Below are 22,418 nucleotides of genomic sequence, written 5' to 3'. Positions count from 1 at the left end.
GCAGGAGAGAGGTAGGGGGAGGCAGGAGAGAGGTAGGAGAGGTAGGGGAGGCAGGAGAGAGGTAGTGGAAGGCAGGAGAGAGATAGAATGAGGCAGGAGAGGTAGGGGAGGCAGGAGAGAGGTAGAATGAGGCAGGAGAGGTAGGGGGAGGCAGGAGAGAGGTAGGGGGAGGCAGGGGAGAGGTAGGAGATAGGTAGAATGAGGCAGGAGAGAGGAAGGGGGAGGCAGGAGAGGTAGGGGAGGCAGGAGAGAGGTAGAATGAGGCAGGAGAGGTAGGGGGAGGCAGGAGAGAGGTAGGAGGAGGCAGGAGAGAGGTAGGGGAAAGCAGGAGAGGTAGGGGTGGCAGGAGAGAGGTAGGAGGAGGCAGGAGAGAGGTAGGGGGAGGCAGGAGAGAGGTAGGAGGAGGCAGGAGAGAGGTAGGAGGAGGCAGGAGAGAGGTAGGAGGAGGCAGGAGAGGTAGGGGGAGGCAGGAGAGAGGTAGGAGGAGGCAGGAGAGAGGTAGGAGGAGGCAGGAGAGAGGTAGGGGAGGCAGGAGAGAGGTAGAATGAGGCAGGAGAGGTAGGGGGAGGCAAGAGAGAGGTAGAATGAGGCAGGAGAGAGGTAGGGGGAGGCAGGAGAAAGGTATGGGAGGCAGGAGAGAGGTAGGAGGAGGTAGGAGAGGTAGGAGAGAGGTAGGGGAGGCAGGAGAGAGGTAGGAGGAGGCAGGAGAGAGGTAGGGGGAGGCAGGAGAGAGGTAGGAGGAGGCAGGAGAGAGGTAGGGGGAGGCAGGAGAGAGGTAGGGGGAGGCAGGAGAGAGGTAGGAGGAGGCAGGAGAGAGGTAGGAGGAGGCAGGAGAGAGGTAGGGGGAGGCAGGAGAGAGGTAGGAGGAGGCAGGAGAGAGGTAGGGGAAAGCAGGAGAGGTAGGGGTGGCAGGAGAGAGGTAGGGGGAGGCAGGAGAGAGGTAGGAGGAGGCAGGAGCGAGGTAGGGGAGGGCAGGAGAGAGGTAGGAGGAGGCAGGAGAGAGGTAGGAGGAGGCAGGAGAGAGGTAGGGGGAAGCAGGAGAGGTAGGGGTGGCAGGAGAGAGGTAGGAGGAGGCAGGAGAGAGGTAGGGGGAGGCAGGAGAGAGGTAGGAGGAGGCAGGAGCGAGGTAGGGGGAGGCAGGAGAGAGGTAGGGGGAGGCAGGAGAGAGGTAGGAGGAGGCAGGAGAGGTAGGGGAGGCAGGAGAGAGGTAGGGGAGGCAGGAGAGAGGTAGAATGAGGCAGGAGAGGTAGAATGAGGCAGGAGAGAGGTAGGGGGAGGCAGGAGAGAGGTAGGGGGAGGCAGGAGAGAGGTAGGAGGAGGCAGGAGAGAGGTAGGGAGAGGCAGGAGAGAGGTAGGAGGAGGCAGGAGAGAGGTAGGGGGAGGCAGGAGAGAGGTAGGAGGAGGCAGGAGAGAGGTAGGGAGAGGCAGGAGAGAGGTAGGGGGAGGCAGGAGAGAGGTAGGGGGAGGCAGGAGAGAGGTAGGGGGAGGCAGGAGAGAGGTAGGGGGAGGCAGGAGAGAGGTAGGAGGAGGCAGGAGAGAGGTAGGGGGAGGCAGGAGAGAGGTAGGGGGAGGCAGGACAGAGGTAGGAGGAGGCAGGAGAGAGGTAGGAGGAGGCAGGAGAGAGGTAGGGAGAGGCAGGAGAGAGGTAGGAGGAGGCAGGAGAGAGGTAGGGGGAGGCAGGAGAGAGGTAGGAGGAGGCAGGAGAGAGGTAGGAGGAGGCAGGAGAGAGGTAGGAGGAGGCAGGAGAGAGGTAGGGGGAGGCAGGAGAGAGGTAGGAGGAGGCAGGAGAGGTAGGGGGAGGCAGGAGAGAGGTAGGAGGAGGCAGGAGAGAGGTAGGGGAGGCAGGAGAGAGGTAGAATGAGGCAGGAGAGTTAGGGGGAGGCAGGAGAGAGGTAGAATGAGGCAAGAGAGAGGTAGGGGGAGGCAGGAGAAAGGTAGGGGGAGGCAGGAGAGAGGTAGGAGGAGGCAGGAGAGGTAGGGGAGGCAGGAGAGAGGTAGGGGGAGGCAGGAGAGAGGTAGGAGGAGGCAGGAGAGAGGTAGGGGGAGGCAGGAGAGAGGTAGGGGGAGGCAGGAGAGAGGTAGGAGGAGGCAGGAGAGAGGTAGGAGGAGGCAGGAGAGAGGTAGGGGGAGGCAGGAGAGAGGTAGGAGGAGGTAGGGGGAGGCAGGAGAGAGGTAGGAGGAGGCAGGAGAGAGGTAGGAGGAGAAGGGTGTTCAGGATAGGGGGTTAGTGAGGGGACAGGGTGGGTAGCCGACCCTGGCTCCTTTAGGGGTCACGTCATGATTATCCATCACAGTGAGGGAGTGCCTGTCCCCGTCTGTCCGCCCCCAATAACCCAATCCTTTTAATTTGCCTATTCTAGATTAGACTGCCTTAAGAGACCTCCCTCTCCTGAGAGCCCCTGCCATTGTTCTAACATTCAGCTTCCAACACACACACACACACACACACACACACACACACACACACACACACACACACACACACACACACACACACACACACACACACACACACACACACACACACACACACACACACAGCCCCCCTGTCCCCCATCCCAAGGTGTGGATTGTTTAAACTTGCCCTGGCCCAGAGGTTGGCTACTGTAGACACATGAACCGACAAACAGCCAGGAGATAAACAGACATCTACCCAAAGTCTGCCTCTACTGTGTGTGTGTGTGTGTGTGTGTGTGTGTGTGTGTGTGTGTGTGTGTGTGTGTGTACGTACAGTACAGTACAGTACAGTACAGTACAGTACAGTACAGTACAGTACAGAATAGTCCCAGTACAGCTCAGGTAACAGAAGCTTCCATCCACATAAAATGTTCCTCACCGCAGGCTATTTGCTGTGTAATTAATGTTGTGTAATTTGTTTATTATTAATGTTGTGTAATTTGTTGTGTAATTACCTCAGAGGATGCCCCTAGAACAACTATAGACTCTAGTCTCTCTGTCTACCTGTCTCTGGAACTGCCTGGTCTTTCCACAGGGCTGAGACTACCTGGTCTTTCCACAGGGCTGAGACTACCTGGTCTCTCCACAGGGCTGAGACTACCTGGTTTAAACACAGGGCTGAGACTACCTGGTCTCTCCACAGGGCTGAGACTACCTGGTTTAAACACAGGGCTGAGACTACCTGGTCTCTCCACAGGGCTGAGACTACCTGGTCTATCCACAGGGCTGAGACTACCTGGTTTATCCACAGGGCTGAGACTACCTGGTCTATCCACAGGGCTGAGACTACCTGGTCTATCCACAGGGCTGGGACTACCTGGTCTATCCACAGGGCTGGGACTACCTGGTCTATCCACAGGGCTGAGACTACCTGGTCTATCCACAGGGCTGGGACTACCTGGTCTATCCACAGGGCTGAGACTACCTGGTCTATCCACAGGGCTGAGACTACCTAGTCTATCCACAGGGCTGAGACTACCTAGTCTATCCACAGGGCTGAGACTACCTGGTCTATCCACAGGGCTGGGACTACCTGGTCTATCCACAGGGCTGAGACTACCTGGTCTAAACACAGGGCTGGGACTACCTGGTCTATCCACAGGGCTGAGAGTACCTGGTTTATCCACAGGGCTGGGACTACCTGGTCTAAACACAGGGCTGGGACTACCTGGTCTAAACACAGGGCTGGGACTACCTAGTCTAAACACAGGGCTGAGACTACCTGGTTTATCCACAGGGCTGGGACTACCTGGTCTATCCACAGGGCTGGAACTACCTGGTTTATCCACAGAGCTGGGACTACCTGGTCTATCCACAGGGCTGGAACTACCTGGTCTATCCACAGGGCTGAGACTACCTGGTCTATCCACAGGGCTGGGACTACCTGGTCTATCCACAGGGCTGAGACTACCTAGTCTATCCACAGGGCTGAGACTACCTGGTCTATCCATAGGGCTGGGACTACCTGGTCTATCCACAGGGCTGAGACTACCTGGTCTAAACACAGGGCTGGGACTACCTGGTCTAAACACAGGGCTGGGACTACCTAGTCTAAACACAGGGCTGAGACTACCTGGTTTATCCACAGGGCTGGGACTACCTGGTCTAAACACAGGGCTGGGACTACCTAGTCTAAACACAGGGCTGAGACTACCTGGTTTATCCACAGGGCTGGGACTACCTGGTCTAAACACAGGGCTGGGACTACCTAGTCTAAACACAGGGCTGGACTACCTGGTTTATCCACAGAGCTGGGACTACCTGGTCTATCCACAGGGCTGGAACTACCTGGTTTATCCACAGGGCTGGAACTACCTGACTACATGAGAGCTAGCTAAATTCATCCTGAGAAAACATGTAAATGGACTATGTTTAAACTCCTTCTCACTAGGGGTAGAGCGATATGAATAATCCACCAGGTTAGATTGACTGACAGTCTGTCCCAAGTAGTGCACTAAATAGGGAATAGGGTGCCATAGGGAGCTGGTCTAAAGTAGTGCACTAAATGGGGAATAGTGTGTTATTGAGTCATTGTGAGGAAGAGGACTGAGAGAACCTGTAATACTTTAATATTGATGCAGTCAAGAAGACCTTAAATATTTTAAACCTCATATCATTCAAGGCAAATGTACCCCCCCCCCCCCCTTGCTGAAGCCAAAGTTCAACCTCTGTGATAGGAGAGAATATGAGAGAGAATGTCGAGTCATGACAAATGTCCAAAATATATTCAAATTAACTAAAGTAAGAAACCTACATTTATTCTAGAAATGTGTCTCTCCAAAGCTTTGGACAAGCATATGGTATAGAGCAGTGGTTCCTGAAATGATTATAGTCCCGTACCACTTCAAAACATTCAACCTCCAGCTGTACCCAGCTGTACCCCCTCTAGCACCAGGGTCAGCGCACTCTACAATGTTGTTTTTTGCCATCATTGGAAGCCTGTCACACACACACACACTATACGATACATTTATTAAACATAAGAATGAGGGTGAGTTTTTGTCACAACCCGGCTCGTAGGAAGTGACAAAGAGCTCTTACAGGACCAGGGCACAATTAATAATAATCAATCATTTTGCTCTTTAACCATCTTACATATAAAACCTTATTTGTTCATCAGAAATTGGTGAGTAACTCACCACAGGTTAATGAGAAGGGTGTGCTTGAAAAGATGCTCATAACTCTACAATGTTGGGTTGTATTGGAGAGAGTCTCAGTCTTAAATCATTTCCCACACACAGTCTGTGCCTGTATTTAGTTTTCATGCTAGTGAGGGTCGAGAATCCACTCTCACATAGAGACGTGGTTGCAAAGGTCATCAGTGTGTTAACAGCGTGATTTGCCAAGGCAGGATACTCTGAGCGCAGCCCAATCCAGAAATCTGGCAGTGGCTTCTGATTAAATTCAATTTCCACAGAACCGCTTGTTGCAATTTTGATGAGGCTCACTTGTTCAGATATTGGTAAGTGGACTGGAGGCAGGGCATGAAAGGGATAACGAATCCAGTTGATTGTGTCCTCCGTTTCGGGAAAGTACCTGCATAATTGTGCACCCAACTCACTCAGGTGCTTTGCTATAACACGTTTGACTTTGTCCGTAAGCTTGAGTTCATTTGCACACAACAAATCATAGAATGATGACTAGATCTGTGTGTTGTCCTTGTTAATGCAGACAGAGAAGCGCTCCAACTTCTTAATCATAGCCTCAATTTTGTCCCACACATTGAATATAGTTGCGGAGAGTCCCTGTAATCCTAGATTCAGATCATTCAGGAGAGATAAAACATCACCCAGATAGGCCAGTCATGTGAGAAACTCATCATCATGCAAGCGGTCAAACAAGTACTTTTGCACATAACACACTGTGGCTGAGGAAAGGCACTACTCCCAATATATATTTGCGCCTCTTCGATGGTCCAACGTCCCTGTCTGTTGTTCGGTGCTTTCCCAGGTAAGGGGGCAGTAGCCTTCAGCTGCATCAGATTCACAACTGTCAGTGTCCATGCTAGCTGGGCTAACAACACATGTAGATTTACTGATGCTAGCATTGGATGCGCTCGTGGAAGCAGAACAACGTGTGTCGTTGACAGGTGCAGGTGTAGTACTGCTGGTAGTAGCAGGTGTAGTACTGCTGGTAGTAGTAGGTGTAGTACTGCTGGTAGTAGCAGGTGTAGTACTGCTGGTCGTAGCAGGTGTAGTACTGCTGGTAGTAGTAGGTGTAGTACTGCTGGTTGTAGCAGGTGTAGTACTGCTGGTAGTAGTAGGTGTAGTACTGCTGGTAGTAGCAGGTGTAGTACTGCTGGTAGTAGTAGGTGTAGTACTGCTGGTAGTAGCAGGTGTAGTACTGCTGGTCGTAGCAGGTGTAGTACTGCTGGTAGTAGTAGGTGTAGTACTGCTGGTTGTAGCAGGTGTAGTACTGCTGGTAGTAGTAGGTGTAGTACTGCTGGTAGTAGTAGGTGTAGTACTGCTGGTAGTAGCAGGTGTAGTACTGCTGGTCGTAGCAGGTGTAGTACTGCTGGTCGTAGCAGGTGTAGTACTGCTGGTCGTAGCAGGTGTAGTACTGCTGGTAGTAGTAGGTGTAGTACTGCTGGTAGTAGCAGGTGTAGTACTGCTGGTCGTAGCAGGTGTAGTACTGCTGGTAGTAGTAGGTGTAGTACTGCTGGTAGTAGTAGGTGTAGTACTGCTGGTAGTAGTAGGTGTAGTACTGCTGGTAGTAGTAGGTGTAGTACTGCTGGTCATAGCAGGTGTAGTACTGCTGGTAGTAGTAGGTGTAGTACTGCTGGTAGTAATAGGTGTAGTACTGCTGGTAGTATCAGGTGTAGTACTGCTGGTAGTAGCGGGTGTAGTACTGCTGGTAGTAGCAGGTGTAGTACTGCTGGTAGTAGTAGGTGTAGTAGTAGTACTGCAGTACCAGCAGTACTGCTGGTAGTAGCAGTACTACCACTAGAGCTGGTATGTGTCTCTATGGACTTGGGCCTTACTTTTTTTAACCATTTATCCATTTTCGAGCAAACGGAATGAGCAGCAGCTACATTTGGCTACTGTACATACGGACCGTTAGTGGAATTCCCACGTGAGAGAGTAACGGTTAATGTGATTGGATGTTAATTATTTGAATAGGCTACCTGTATTTGACATTGTGTTGTTATTTCGCTGAAAACTAGATGGTTTAATTAGATTTTTGACAGTGAAACGAGGCTACTCAGTCAAGAATAAAAACTCACCCAAATGTATAGCCCCGTTGGAAAAAATAAATGTACTGTTTGAAAATGTGAAGAATACCTGGCCTAGAGAACATGCCTCCATTTTCCACATCTCAATGTGTAGGCTTAACTATCTACTGTTACACAGAGATGTGAACTGAGACAGGTGAGATACCTTCAGCCATTTCTCTCCGTTCCCTTTAAGATGGATGTTGGTTGGTGTTGTTGTGTGAGGAGGGTTTGGGTGGTGACTCCTTCCTCCTCTCTCTGCCTTGCTATCGAACGGACTAATTCAACTATTAATCTCCCATCGTTAACCTCGGACGACCCTCCTCCCTCCTATACTCCCCCTCTCCTCCCTGACGATGCCATGACATTGCTGCTCTGACACATGAAAGGCTTCCTCTCTCTCTCTCTCTCTCTCTCTCTACAACTTTCTCTCTCTCTCTAACTTTCTCTCTCTCTGTTATTTGGCCATTCTTATCCCCCTGTCTTTCTCCATCACTCTCTCTCTGTTGCTTCACTCCCACAAGCACCCCACCTCCCTCTCCATCCCTCTCTTCCCCTGTCTCTGTGGTCCTGGCTGGGATGGTCTCCTGTCTCTGTTGTCCTGGCTGGGATGTCCCCTGTCTCTGTGGTCCTGGCTGGGTTGGTCCCCTGTCTCTGATGTCCTGGCTGGGATGGTCCCCTGTCTCTGATGTCCTGGCTGGGATGGTCCCCTGTCTCTGTTGTCCTGGCTGGGATGGTCCCCTGTCTCTGTTGTCCTGGCTGGGTTGGTCCCCTGTCTCTGTTGTCCTGGCTGGGATGGTCCCCTGTCTCTGTGGTCCTGGCTGGGATGGTCCCCTGTTTCTGTTGTCCTGGCTGGGATGGTCCCCTGTCTCTGTTGTCCTGGCTGGGATGGTCCCCTGTCTCTGTTGGCTGGGATGGTCTCCTGTCTCTGTTGTCCTGGCTGGGATGGTCCCCTGTCTCTGTTGTCCTGGCTGGGATGGTCCCCTGTCTCTGTGGTCCTGGCTGGGATGTTCCCCTGTCTCTGATGTCCTGGCTGGGATGGTCCCCTGTCTCTGTTGTCCTGGCTGGGATGGGTCCCTGTCTCTGTTGTCCTGGCTGGGTTGGTCCCCTGTCTCTGTTGTCCTGGCTGGGTTGGTCCCCTGTCTCTGTTGTCTTGGCTGGGTTGGTCCCCTGTCTCTGTGGTCCTGGCTGGGATGGTCCCCTGTCTCTGTGGTCCTGGCTGGGAAGGTCCCCTGTCTCTGTGGTCCTGGCTGGGATGGTCCCCTGTCTCTGTTGTCCTGGCTGGGATGGTCCCCTGTCTCTGTTGTCCTGGCTGGGATGGTCCCCTGTCTCTGTTGTTCTGGCTGGGATGGTCCCCTGTCTCTGTTGTCCTGGCTGGGATGGTCCCCTGTCTCTGTTGTCCTGGATGGGATGGTCCCCTGTCTCTGTTGTCCTGGCTGGGATGGTCCCCTGTCTCTGTGGTCCTGGCTGGGATAGTCCCCTGTCTCTGTTGTCCTGGCTGGGATGTTCCCCTATCTCTGATGTCCTGGCTGGGATGGTCCCCTGTCTCTGTTGTCCTGGCTGGGATGGTCCCCTGTCTCTGTTGTCCTGGCTGGGTTGGTCCCCTGTCTCCGATGTCCTGGCTGGGTTGGTCCCCTGTCTCTGTGGTCCTGGCTGGGATGGTCCCCTGTCTCTGTTGTCCTGGCTGGGTTGGTCCCCTGTCTCTGTTGTCCTGGCTGGGTTGGTCCCCTGTCTCTGTTGTCCTGGCTGGGTTGGTCCCCTGTCTCTGTGGTCCTGGCTGGGATGGTCCCCTGTCTCTGTGGTCCTGGCTGGGATGGGCCCCTGTCTCTGTGGTCCTGGCTGGGATGGTACCCTGTCTCTGTTGTCCTGGCTGGGATGGTCTCCTGTCTCTGTTGTCCTGGCTGGGATGGTCCCCTGTCTCTGTGGTCCTGGCTGGGATGGTCCCCTGTCTCTGTTGTCCTGGCTGGGTTGGTCCCCTGTCTCTGATGTCCTGGCTGGGTTGGTCCCCTGTCTCTGTGGTCCTGGCTGGGATGGTCCCCTGTCTCTGTTGTCCTGGCTGGGTTGGTCCCCTGTCTCTGTTGTCCTGGCTGGGTTGGTCCCCTGTCTCTGTTGTCCTGGCTGGGTTGATCCCCTGTCTCTGTGGTCCTGGCTGGGATGGTCCCCTGTCTCTGTGGTCCTGGCTGGGATGGTCCCCTGTCTCTGTGGTCCTAGCTGGGATGGTCCCCTGTCTCTGTTGTCCTGGCTGGGATGGTCCCCTGTCTCTGTTGTCCTGGCTGGGATGGTCCCCTGTCTCTGTGGTCCTGGCTGGGATGGTCCCCTGTCTCTGTGGTCCTGGCTGGGATGGTCCCCTGTCTCTGTTGTCCTGGCTGGGTTGGTCCCCTGTCTCTGTGGTCCTGGCTGGGATGGTCCCCTGTCTCTGTGGTCCTGGCTGGGATGGTCCCCTGTGTCTGTGGTCCTGGCTGGGATGGTCCCCTGTGTCTGTGGTCCTGGCTGGGATGGTCTAGGGGACCACAGCTGTGGACTACCAGTATCAGGTTGCTCTCCATGCTGGATGTGGTTACTTTTAATTAAAATGAATCAATTTCCATCCCAGTCAATTTTCGCTGGGTGACCATATGGACACTTCAAAAAAACACAATCCAATTTCCATCCATCCAGCCGCCCACCCACTCCACTCCCTTATTCTCGATCCTTCTGTTCCCCTGCACTCATGTCTGGACAAACAATGGCTAATGGGTTTACAGATTTCTACCCCAGATCTTAACTTCACGTCAGTTTACAGGCTACTACTACTGAGCCTTCAAGAAAACCCCTTTAACACGTCAGTTTACAGACTACTACTACTGAGCCTTCAAGAAAACCCCTTTAACACGTCAGTTTACAGACTACTACTACTGAGCCTTCAAGAAAACCCCTTTAACACGTCAGTTTACAGACTACTACTACTGAGCCTTCAAGAAAACCCCTTTAACACGTCAGTTTACAGACTACTACTACTGAGCCTTCAAGAAAACCCCTTTAACACGTCAGTTTACAGACTACTACTACTGAGCCTTCAAGAAAACCCCTTTAACACGTCAGTTTACAGACTACTACTACTGAGCCTTCAAGAAAACCCCTTTAACACGTCAGTTTACAGACTACTACTACTGAGCCTTCAAGAAAACCCCTTTAACACGTCAGTTTACAGACTACTACTACTGAGCCTTCAAGAAAACCCCTTTAACACGTCAGTTTACAGACTACTATTACTGAGCCTTCAAGAAAACCCCTTTAACACGTCAGTTTACAGACTACTACTACTGAGCCTTCAAGAAAACCCCTTTAACACGTCAGTTTACAGACTACTACTACTGAGCCTTCAAGAAAACCCCTTTAACACGTCAGTTTACAGACTACTATTACTGAGCCTTCAAGAAAACCCCTTTAACTTCTTGGGGCTATGTGGGACGCTAGCGTGCCACCCGTGGTGCACCCTATCAACAGCAGGTGCATTTCAAGAGCGGCAAATTTGAAACCAAATAAATGTCAAAATTCAAATTTTTCAAACATACAACTATCTTACACCCTTTGAAAGATAAACATCTCCTTAATCTAACCACGTTGTCCGATTTCAAAAAGGTTTTACGGCGAAAGCATAAAGTTAGATTATGTTAGGAGAGTACATTGACAATAGCTGTGTGTAATGTTTTGTCAATTCAAAGACAGGGTCACCAAAAGCATAAAACCAGCTAAAATGATGCACTAACCTTTTACAATCTCCATCAGATGACACTCCTAGGACATTATGTTAGACAATGCATGCATTTTTAGTTCTATCAAGTTCATATTTATATCCAAAAACAGCGTTTTACTATGGCATTGATGTTGAGGAAATCGTTTCCCTCCAATAACCGGCAGTCAAGTCAGCACCACAAATTAAATAATTAAAATTAGAAAACATTGGTAAAATATTATATTGTCATTTAAAGAATTATAGATTTACATCTCTTGAACGCAATCAACTTGCCAGATTTAAAAATAACCTTACTGGGAAATCACACTTTGCAATAATCTGAGCACTGCGCCCAGAAAAATATGCTTTGCTATACAGACAAACGGCCATGTTGGAGAGATCTAAAATCGAAAATACTATGTAAATAATCCATTACCTTTGATTCTCTTCATCAGATGTCACTTCCCGGATTTCCCAGGTCCATAACGAATGTAGTTTTGTTCAAAAAAGCTCATCATTTATATCCAAAAAGATCTGTGTTGTTAGCACATGATCTAAGCCAGCCGGACTTCTCGTCATGAACGAGGGGAAAAAATATATTTACGTTCGTTCAAACATGTCAAACGTTGTATAGCATAAATCATTAGGGCCTTTTTTAACCAGAACATGAATAATATTCAAGGTGGACGAATGCATTCTCTTTTAAAACGTTTTGGAACGAGGGTACCCAACATGACCTCGCACGCCAGAGTCTAATCGGCCATCACCGTTCCAAGGCTCTTGTTCGGTCAGATCTCATAGTAGAAGATTCAAAACACTTTGTAAAGGCTGGTGACATCTAGTGGAAGCAATAGGAAGTGCCAAAACATTAATCAGCCCCTGTGTGTTTCAATGGCATAGGCTTAAAGGTAATTCAACACATCAGGTATCCACTTCCTGTCAGAAAATGTCTCAGGGTTTTGCCTGCCAAATGAGTTCTGTTATACTCACAGACACAGACAGATTAAATCGGGTACGTTTTTTTATCCAGCCGTGAAAATACTGCCCCCTAGCCCCAACAGGTTAACAGAGAAAAGATCAATGTTCTTTTTCTCAACCTTTCTCTTTCTGAGGCGTTTGGTGTTGAACTGCTTCTATTAGCTATGCATATACTATTTATTTACCATTCAGCTTTTTTTTTTGAAGGACTAAGGAGTCTTCTTGAAACAGCAGGCTAGGAGAGTGACTTGGAAAAATAATTGTAACCATTTACATGAAGTCAACTTGTACATTTTAGCAGAGATCCTACTCGTATCCACAGCGACTAATAATCATAGTAAAACATATTTTACATCCCAGAGTGATGCCTTATGACACATATATTTTACCAGTCTGTTTATGCCATCATGCCACTCTTTGTCACTCCTTTCCATGTTTGGCATGGCAGGGACTTGACATGATAGCACAAACTGATCTGGGACCAGGCTAGTACAATAACAGGCATGGCAGGGACTTGACATGATAGCACAAACTGATCTGGGACCAGGCTAGTACAATAACAGGCATGGCAGGGACTTGACATGATAGCACTAACTGATCTGGGACCAGGCTAGTACAATAACAGGCATGGCAGGGACTTGACATGATAGCACTAACTGATCTGGGACCAGGCTAGTACAATAACAGGCATGGCAGGGACTTGACATGATAGCACAAACTGATCTGGGACCAGGCTAGTACAATAACAGGCGGGCAGGGACTTGACATGATAGCACAAACTGATCTGGGACCAGGCTAGTACAATAACAGGCATGGCAGGGACTTGACATGATAGCACAAACTGATCTGGGACCAGGCTAGTACAATAACAGGCATGGCAGGGACTTGACATGATAGCACAAACTGATCTGGGACCAGGCTAGTACAATAACAGGCATGGCAGGGACTTGACATGATAGCACAAACTGATCTGGGACCAGGCTAGTACAATAACAGGCATGGCAGGGACTTGACATGATAGCACAAACTGATCTGGGACCAGGCTAGTACAATAACAGGCATGGCAGGGACTTGACATGATAGCACAAACTGATCTGGGACCAGGCTAGTACAATAACAGGCATGGCAGGGACTTGACATGATAGCACAAACTGATCTGCGACCAGGCTAGTACAATAACAGGCATGGTAGGGACTTGACATGATAGCACAAACTGATCTGGGACCAGGCTAGTACAATAACAGGCATGGCAGGGACTTGACATGATAGCACAAACTGATCTGGGACCAGGCTAGTACAATAACAGGCATGGCAGGGACTTGACATGATAGCACAAACTGATCTGGGACCAGGCTAGTACAATAACAGGCATGGCAGGGACTTGACATGATAGCACTAACTGATCTGGGACCAGGCTAGTACAATAACAGGCATGGCAGGGACTTGACATGATAGCACAAACTGATCTGGGACCAGGCTAGTACAATAACAGGCGGGCAGGGACTTGACATGATAGCACAAACTGATCTGGGACCAGGCTAGTACAATAACAGGCGGGAGCACTAAGAGAAGCTCAGTGGTCTTGACTGTCATGAAAGGGACACTACAGATGTCTCAAGATTAAAACGAAAGTAAAAATAAAAAGTACCAAAGGTTTCCCATCGACGCCCATGAAATAAAGAGATGAACCATTATATTTAAGGGATAATGTAAAGACATGGTGGGTTTTGTTCCGTGTGACTTTGAGTATGACCTTGTTGGTGAAGGAGCGGTGGTCTACTGTGTTCTATAGAGACGGGTTGATTACAGTGTGTTCCCTAGGGATCAACGGGGTGTCTGAGGTCACCACTCAGGATTGATTACCCTGGCCGTCTGTACAGGACGGGGTTAAATGCTCACATGAGACTAATGATGTCACAACGCCTCATACGGCCCCTAGATTCTGGAACACTGGGGTGGGAGGGATTCTATTGGTCTACTCCCAATAATGGATCTTACAAAACAGGTGGAACGGTCTGGGTACTAAAAGGGCTGGAAATCCCAGAAAACGCACTGAATTGAAAAGCAACATGCATTTGAAAACAGGAAACAACAATTCCCTTTTATTTCCTTTTTAAAATTATTTTTACTTCTCTCTCCCAATGTGAAAAGGAACTTTATCTTGTCTCATCTGTCTCCAACAACAAACGACAATTTGGTGCAGGCAGCTATGAATCTACATCATCGTTATGCAAAATGTCTCAGATGTAAATGTAGGTTCCTTATATCACTATGTAAAGAAGCAGCCTGAGGTCTGACAGGCTGGGATAGATATCTGTCTCGTGTAGCTGGCTGTTTTGACTATGACCCAGACAACTGTCTCCTGCTGTCCTTAACTACCAGCCCATTGTAGAGAGAGGCTCAGTGACTGTCCTTAACTACCAGCCCATTGTAGAGAGAGGCTCAGTGACTGTCCTTAACTACCAGCCCATTGTAGAGAGAGGCTCAGTGACTGTCCTAAACTACCAGTCCATTGTAGAGAGAGGCTCAGTGACTGTCCTTAACTACCAGCCCATTGTAGAGAGAGGCTCAGTGACTGTCCTTAACTACCAGCCCATTGTAGAGAGGCTCAGTGACTGTCCTTAACTACCAGCCCATTGTAGAGAGAGACGCAGTGACTGTCTGTAACTACCAGCCCATTGTAGAGAGGCTCAGTGACTGTCCTTAACTACCAGCCCATTGTAGAGAGAGGCTCAGTGACTGTCCTTAACTACCAGCCCATTGTAGAGAGGCTCAGTCACTGTCCTTAACTACCAGCCCATTGTAGAAAGAGACGCAGTGACTGTCCTTAACCTGTTGGGTCTAGGGGGCAGCATTTGCACGTCTGGATAAAAAAAATGTACCCGATTTAATCTGGTTACTAATCCTACCCAGTAACTAGAATATGCATATACTTATTATATATGGATAGAAAACACTCTAAAGTTTCCAAAACTGTTTGAATGGTGTCTGTGAGTATAACAGAACTCATTTGGCAGGCAAAACCCTGAGACATTTTCTGACAGGAAGTGGATACCTGATGTGTTGTATTGACTTTAAAGCTATCCCATTGAAAGACACAGGGGTTTAGGAATATTTTGGCACTTCCTATTGCTTCCACTAGATGTCACCAGCCTTTACAAAGTGTTTTGAGTCTTCTGGAGGGAGATCTGACCGAACAAGAGCCATGGAACGGTGATGTCCCATTAGACACCTGGCGCGCTACTTCATGTTGGGTACCCTCGTTCCAATACGTTATAAAAGGCTATGCATTCGTCCACCTTGAATATTATTCATGTTCTGGTTAAAAAAGGCCCTAATGATTTATGCTATACAACGTTTGACATGTTTGAACGAACGGAAATATATTTTTTCCCCTCGTTCATGACGAGAAGTCCGGCTGGCTTACATCATGTGCTAACGAGACGGAGATTTTTGGACATAAATGATGAGCTTTTTTGAACAAAACTACATTCGTTATGGACCTGTGATACCTGGAAGTGACATCTGATGAAGAGAATCAAAGGTAATGGATTATTTACATAGTATTTTCGATTTTAGATCTCCCCAACATGACGTCTAGTCTGTATCGCAACGCGTATTTTTCTGGGCACAGTGCTCAGATTATTGCAAAGTGTGATTTCCCAGTAAGGTTATTTTTAAATCTGGCAAGTTGATTGCGTTCAAAAGATGTAAATCTATAATTCTTTAAATGACAATATAATATTTTAACAATGTTTTCTAATTTTAATTATTTAATTTCTGACGCTGACTTGACTGCCGGTTATTGGAGGGAAACGATTTCCTCAACATCAATGCCATAGTAAAACGCTGTTTTTGTATATAAATATGAACTTGATAGAACTAAAAATGCATGCATTGTCTAACATAATGTCCTAGGAGTGTCATCTGATGGAGATTGTAAAAGGTTAGTGTATCATTTTAGCTGGTTTTATGGTTTTGGTGACCCTGTCTTTGACTTGACAAAACATTACACACAACTCTTGTAAATGTACTGTCCTAACATACTCTAAATTTATGCTTTCGCCGTAAAACCTTTTTGAAATCGTAAAACGTGGTTAGATTAAGGAGATGTTTATCTTTCAAATGGTGTAACATAGTTGTATTTTTGAAAAATTTGAATTTTGACATTTATTTGGATTCAAATTTGCCGCTCTTGAAATGCACCTGCTGTTGATGGAGTGCACCACAGGTGGCACGCTAGCGTCCCACCTAGCCCCAAGAGGTTAACTACCAGCCCATTGTAGAGAGAGACGCAGTGACTGTCCTTAACTACCAGCCCATTGTAGAGAGAGACGCAGTGACTGTCTGATCAGAAGAAAAGGTTTCCAGTTGGTCACGACACAGAGACTGTCTTTGTGTGAGAATTAAAAGGCTCCACTGGGTTGTTTTACCTGGTAATGATCTGATTACTGGAGTTTGTTAGGCAGCAGAACAGAGGGGACCAGCTTTAGAAGAGGTCTGTCTGTCTGTCTGTCTGTCTGTCTGTCTGTCTGTCTGTCTGTCTGTCTGTCTGTCTGTCTGTCTGTCTGTCTGTCTGTCTGTCTGTCTGTCTGTCTGTCTGTCTGTCTGTCTGTCTGTCTGTCTGTCTGTCTGTCTGTCTGTCTGTCGAGAGAAGAGCAGAGGACCACATAGCTAGATAGAAGCTACCACATCAGATAGGCTAATTAACAGGAAAATAATATTCCAGTCAATTGTTTATCTTTGTTTCTGTTCTGACTAACGCAGGGCTGAGTTTAATTTATTTACCACTCAAACATGACATAACCACTTCTCCTATATGTTGGAGGATCAGAGGTGAAAAAAGGGGGGCTGAAATGACTCATCTCTACATTATTGTGGAGGAAATGGAAGCCTTGGCGTACAGCACGCAGTCAGGATTCTGGAGAACAATAGTAGAGAATACAACACGTTCCCGAAGGTCAGTAATACACTGACACGTGTTCAGATCTGAAGCTAACGGTCACACGGCGAGTGGCAGGGAAGGTTGAAACGTGAGATAGAAAATGACTGTGTGATCTAATTGAATTACAGTGACCCTGTGACAGCGCTGTAGTTGAGGTCATGTGCTGAATTAATTTTGGTCCTTGACCCCCTCCTCTTCTGTAGGGCAGGGCATCTCTCCACACTCGACAACCCCGGGGGGGGGGGGCACACAGACCCACAGGGGCCCCAGAATCTAGCGACAGCGACACATCTCGAAGAGAGCACTTCTCCAGACCCCAATCTTCATTAAGATGGACAGCAAGGCACTGAGGTCACACACACAGACAGACAGACAGACAGACAGACAGACAGACAGACAGACAGACAGACAGACAGACAGACAGACAGACAGACAGACAGACAGACAGACAGAGACACACACACACACACACAACACACACACACACACACACACACACACACACACACACACACTACCCATGTACTGTTTCTAGAATATTCTACAGGACACCAGGAGACTGAGTGCATTTAGAAAGCAGCTGAGTATGGTGCTAACAGAATCCACCTAGGAGTCCAAGTGGACTGGACCAGTACAGTTTTTCCTTCCTGCGTCTCTTCACACACAGAAGATCTCCGCTAAACAGAATCACATGGTTTTATCCGTCTCTGTGACCACCGATGACTTCAGAACAAAGTTAACTACAAATTCAAACTTGACAATGTCTTTGCAATTGATACAAACAAACAATTTATAAAAAGGTGCTTCAAATGAGATGACTGCATTAAAATATAAAACAGTAGGCTATATACCTATTTAAATCATATTGAAAACATTTAATGTTCAATCAATTGAGTTCAATTTTGTTACTTGTATGCTACTGTCTGTAGTTTCTCTCAATATATTTCATGACTTGTAGCCTAACGTGCGCAATGATTTGCCAAATCGTAGGTGGTAATATTTCTCTAGGATCTGATCCGTCGTCAGTATTGTGAAATAATTATAAATGTTAAAGTCAGATTTAAATGGAGACAACTGATCTGAGACCAGCGCTGCGTTTCTTTCCGATCCTATCAGTGTTGACAGGCTCCAACGATGCCCTTAGCGACCGTTCTCACTGCATGGTGTTTTGGGGAAAACACATGTTACATCTTGGGCCGTTGTAGGAAAGACGCATGATTAAAACACTCGTGAGACTAAGTTCCAGCTCCATTGGGAAAATGGGCCCTGGAGTGGTATGTACGGAGTTAAATTAAGCAGAAAATTGCACAGCATGAGCAGCGTCTCCTTAAGCAAACAAACAAACAAACAAGCTAGAGCGCAAATTAATATTCAGCAATCCGGTTTAATGTACTGTAATAGTGCACTTCTGTTAAGAGGCAGACTGACTGAACAAATGAAACGATAAACTACAAGTTGAACTCTATTTGGTCCCTCAATCGGTATAAAATCTAAAGAAACATACGACTTTGTTTATGTATTATAATATATGCCATTTAGTAAACGCTTTTATCCAAAACAACTTAAAGTACAGTGAGTGTGTTTTAGTAAGTGACTCCAACAGGAATCAAACCCACAAACTTAGTGTTATTAACACCATGCAACAGAGGCATGGCTGTATTCTGGCATGATCCTAGGGTATAGTTTAAAAACATGTTTTTTAGTCCTACATAAAGTACAGTACTTACTGTCAGCCTGAGAGGAGAGCACCAGGCAGCTGAGTAGCAGCAGGAGGGGTGGCACCGCCCCCCTGGGCAGGAGGGGAACTGCAGGGTGAATGTCAGGCACCATGATGGTCCAGGTTGGCACAGCGACTCCTCCTCCCTCCTCTCAACGAAGACACACACCTCACCTCACACACGATCAAAACACAGACACCTGGGAGGAGACAGAGAGAAGACAGGACGTTAGTGTTTTCATTTAAACACTTCATTTGATCTGATCTGAACTGATCTGATCTGACGGAAGTAAACAACAACAACTTCCGCAAAATGCTGGTACAAAAGCCAGACGGGAAAAAAGTGTAGCTTGGATCCATCAAAGACACAATCGGTAACAACACTATCCAGACTATATAAAACCAGATAGCTCAGCATTAGCACTTTCCTAAACGTTAGAAATGTGGCATAACAATCAACAGAGAATCCTGGGGAGACAAGAAAACTAACCCCTCCTTGATGGGCGATAGCTAACTCTCTAACCCCTCCTTGATGGGCGATAACTACCCCTCTAACCCCTCCTTGATGGGCGATAACTACCCCTCTAACCCCTCCTTGATGGGCGATAACTACCCCTCTAACCCCTCCTTGATGGGCGATAACTATCCCTCTAACCCCTCCTTGATGGGTGATAACCACCCCTCTAACCCCTCCTTGATGGGCGATAACCACCCCTCTAACCCCTCCTTGATGGGCGATAACTACCCCTCTAACCCCTCCTTGATGGGCGATAACTACCCCTCTAACCCCTCCTTGATGGGTGATAACCACCCCTCTAACCCCTCCTTGATGGGCGATAACCACCCCTCTAACCCCTCCTTGATGGGCGATAACTACCCCTCTAACCCCTCCTTGATGGACGATAACTACCCCTCTAACCCCTCCTTGATGGGTGATAACTACCCCTCTAACCCCTCCTTGATGGGCGATAACTACCCCTCTAACCCCTCCTTGATGGGCGATAACTACCCCTCTAACCCCTCCGTGATGGGCGATAGCTACCCCTCTAACCCCTCCTTGATGGGCGATAACTACCCCTCTAACCCCTCCTTGATGGGTGATAACTACCCCTCTAACCCCTCCTTGATGGGTGATAACTACCCCTCTAACCCCTCCTTGATGGGCGATAACTATCCCTCTAACCCCTCCTTGATGGGCGATAACTACCCCTCTAACCCCTCCTTGATGGGCGATAGCTACCCCTCTAACCCCTCCTTGATGGGCGATAACCACACCTCTAACCCCTCCTTGATGGGCGATAGCTACCCCTCTAACCCCTCCTTGATGGGCGATAACTACCCCTCTAACCCCTCCTTGATGGGCGATAACTACCCCTCTAACCCCTCCTTGATGGACGATAACTACCCTCTAACCTCTCCTTGATGGGCGATAACTACCCCTCTAACCCCTCCTTGATGGGTGATAACTACCCCTCTAACCCCTCCTTGATGGGCGATAACTACCCCTCTAACCCCTCCTTGATGGGCGATAGCTACCCCTCTAACCCCTCCTTGATGGGTGATAACCACCCCTCTAACCCCTCCTTGATGGGCGATAACTACCCCTCTAACCCCTCCTTGATGGGCGATAACTAACTCACTAACCCCTTGATGGGCGATAGCTACCCCTCTAACCCCTCCTTGATGGGCGATAACTACCCCTCTAACCCCTCCTTGATGGGCGATAACTACCCCTCTAACCCCTCCTTGATGGGTGATAGCTACCCCTCTAACCCCTCCTTGATGGGCGATAACCACCCCTCTAACCCCTCCTTGATGGGTGATAACCACACCTCTAACCCCTCCTTGATGGGCGATAACTACCCCTCTAACCCCTCCTTGATGGGCGATAACTAACTCACTAACCCCTTGATGGGCGATAACTACCCCTCTAACCCCTCCTTGATGGGCGATAACCACCCCTCTAACCCCTCCTTGATGGGCGATAACTACCCCTCTAACCCCTCCTTGATGGGCGATAACTACCCCTCTAACCCCTCCTTGATGGGCGATAGCTACCCCTCTAACCCCTCCTTGATGGGCGATAACTACCCCTCTAACCCCTCCTTGATGGGCGATAACTACCCCTCTAACCCCTCCTTGATGGGTGATAACTACCCCTCTAACCCCTCCTTGATGGGCGATAACTACCCCTCTAACCCCTCCTTGATGGGCGATAACTACCCCTCTAACCCCTCCTTGATGGGCGATAACTACCCCTCTAACCCCTCCTTGATGGACGATAACTACCCCTCTAAACCCTCCTTGATGGGCGATAGCTACCCCTCTAACCCCTCCTTGATGGGCGATAACTATCCCTCTAACCCCTCCTTGATGGGCGATAACTACCCCTCTAACCCCTCCTTGATGGGCGATAACTACCCCTCTAACCCCTCCTTGATGGGCGATAACTACCCCTCTAACCCCTCCTTGATGGGTGATAACTACCCCTCTAACCCCTCCTTGATGGGCGATAACTATCCCTCTAACCCCTCCTTGATGGGCGATTGCTAACCCACTAACCCCTTGATGGGCGATAGCTGGGGACAGACTAGTACACAGTGACTCCCTGGGGACAGACTAGTACACACCGCCCCCTTAATGTTCCATATTAACAAATGAAAATGTCAGATGGGCTCAAATCAAACACACTGCAAGAGCATGTCTGCATACACAGCTTCTGTAGGGACCTTGGGGAAACAGACAGTTAGTTAACTCATACCTTCTCTAGGGACCTGGGGGAAACAGACAGTTCAGGGAACAGAACATAAAAACTAAAAATAACAACATTGTCAAGGAACAGAATCAGAACCGGGAACAAAAGTGATCAATACTGTTCCGGAATAGAACTGTTATTTTAAAAGCATAGGAACCAATTGATAACGTTATTTTACATTCTGGGCATTTTTTTACAGTCCCACAAAAAACACAAAGCTTATTTTCAAAGCCCTCACTCTGTCACTCAGAAACAAATTCCAGCATCTGCCTGCCAGCTGGAAATCTTTGCCAGTGTGTATGCGTGTGTAGGCTACCTGTCCCTCCCCCTCCAAAGGCTACTGTAGCCCCTCCCCCTCCAAAGCCTAGGCTACTGTAGCCCCTCCCCCTCTGAAGCTTATGCTACTGTAGCCCCTCCCCCTCCAAAGCATAGGCTACTGTAGCCTCTCCCCCTCTGAAGCCTATGCTACTGTAGCCCCTCCACCTCCATTATGGCACATCCATAATGTCCAGTCCTTATTATACCTTGTATTTTAATGTGATTACAAATGCTGATATGCACAATAAAGAGCTGTCAAATGAACAAAATAATAAATGTATAGCCTTTCTGTACAGCACTTTGAGATATCAGCTGATGGAAGAAGGGCTATATAAATACATTTGATTTGATTTGATTTAGGCTACTGTAGCCCCTCCCCCTCCGAAGCCTATGCTACTGTAGCCCCTCCCCCCCCCGAAGCCTAGGCTACTGTAGCCCCTCCCCCTCCAAAGGCTACTGTAGCACCTCCCCCTCCGAAGAATAGGCTACTGTAGCCCCTCCCCATCCGAAGCCTAGGCTACTGTAGCTCCTCCCCCTCCGAAGAATAGGCTACTGTAGCCCCTCCCCCTCCAAAGCCGAGGCTACTGTAGCCCCTCCCCCTCTGAAGAATAGGCTACTGTAGCCCCTCCCCCTCCGAAGCCGAGGCTACTGTAGCCCATCCCCCTCCGAAGCCTAGGCTACTGTAACACCTCCCCATCCATAGCCGAGGTTACTGTAGCCCCTCCCCCTCCGAAGCCTAGGCTAATGTAGCCCCTCCCCCACCAAAGAATAGGCTACTGTAGCCCCTCCCCCTCCGAAGCCACTGTAGCCCCTCCCCCTCCT

The 22,418-nt window shown here is 48.8% G+C and overlaps 1 protein-coding gene across 8 annotated transcripts in view; it reads right to left on the bottom strand.

Moving 5' to 3' along the window:
- The window catches only part of LOC106569653 (receptor-type tyrosine-protein phosphatase F), a 470,260-nt gene that overhangs the window by 279,670 nt on the left and 168,172 nt on the right, over positions 1 to 22,418 (bottom strand). For all 8 annotated transcript variants that reach the window (XM_082961019.1, XM_082961018.1, XM_082961020.1 and 5 more), the window contains one exon: positions 18,534 to 18,723. In XM_082961019.1, the coding sequence (XP_082817145.1) occupies positions 18,534 to 18,636 (103 nt within the window). In that variant the 5' untranslated portion in view covers positions 18,637 to 18,723. The remainder of the gene's footprint in view (positions 1 to 18,533; positions 18,724 to 22,418) is intronic.

Source organism: Salmo salar, chromosome 14 (assembly GCF_965601325.2).
Source record: "Salmo salar chromosome 14, fSalSal1, whole genome shotgun sequence".
In the NCBI taxonomy this organism is placed as follows: Eukaryota; Metazoa; Chordata; class Actinopteri; order Salmoniformes; family Salmonidae; genus Salmo; species Salmo salar.
The sequence above is the reverse complement of the archived record's forward strand: the minus strand, read 5'-3'. Positions and strand labels throughout refer to the sequence as shown.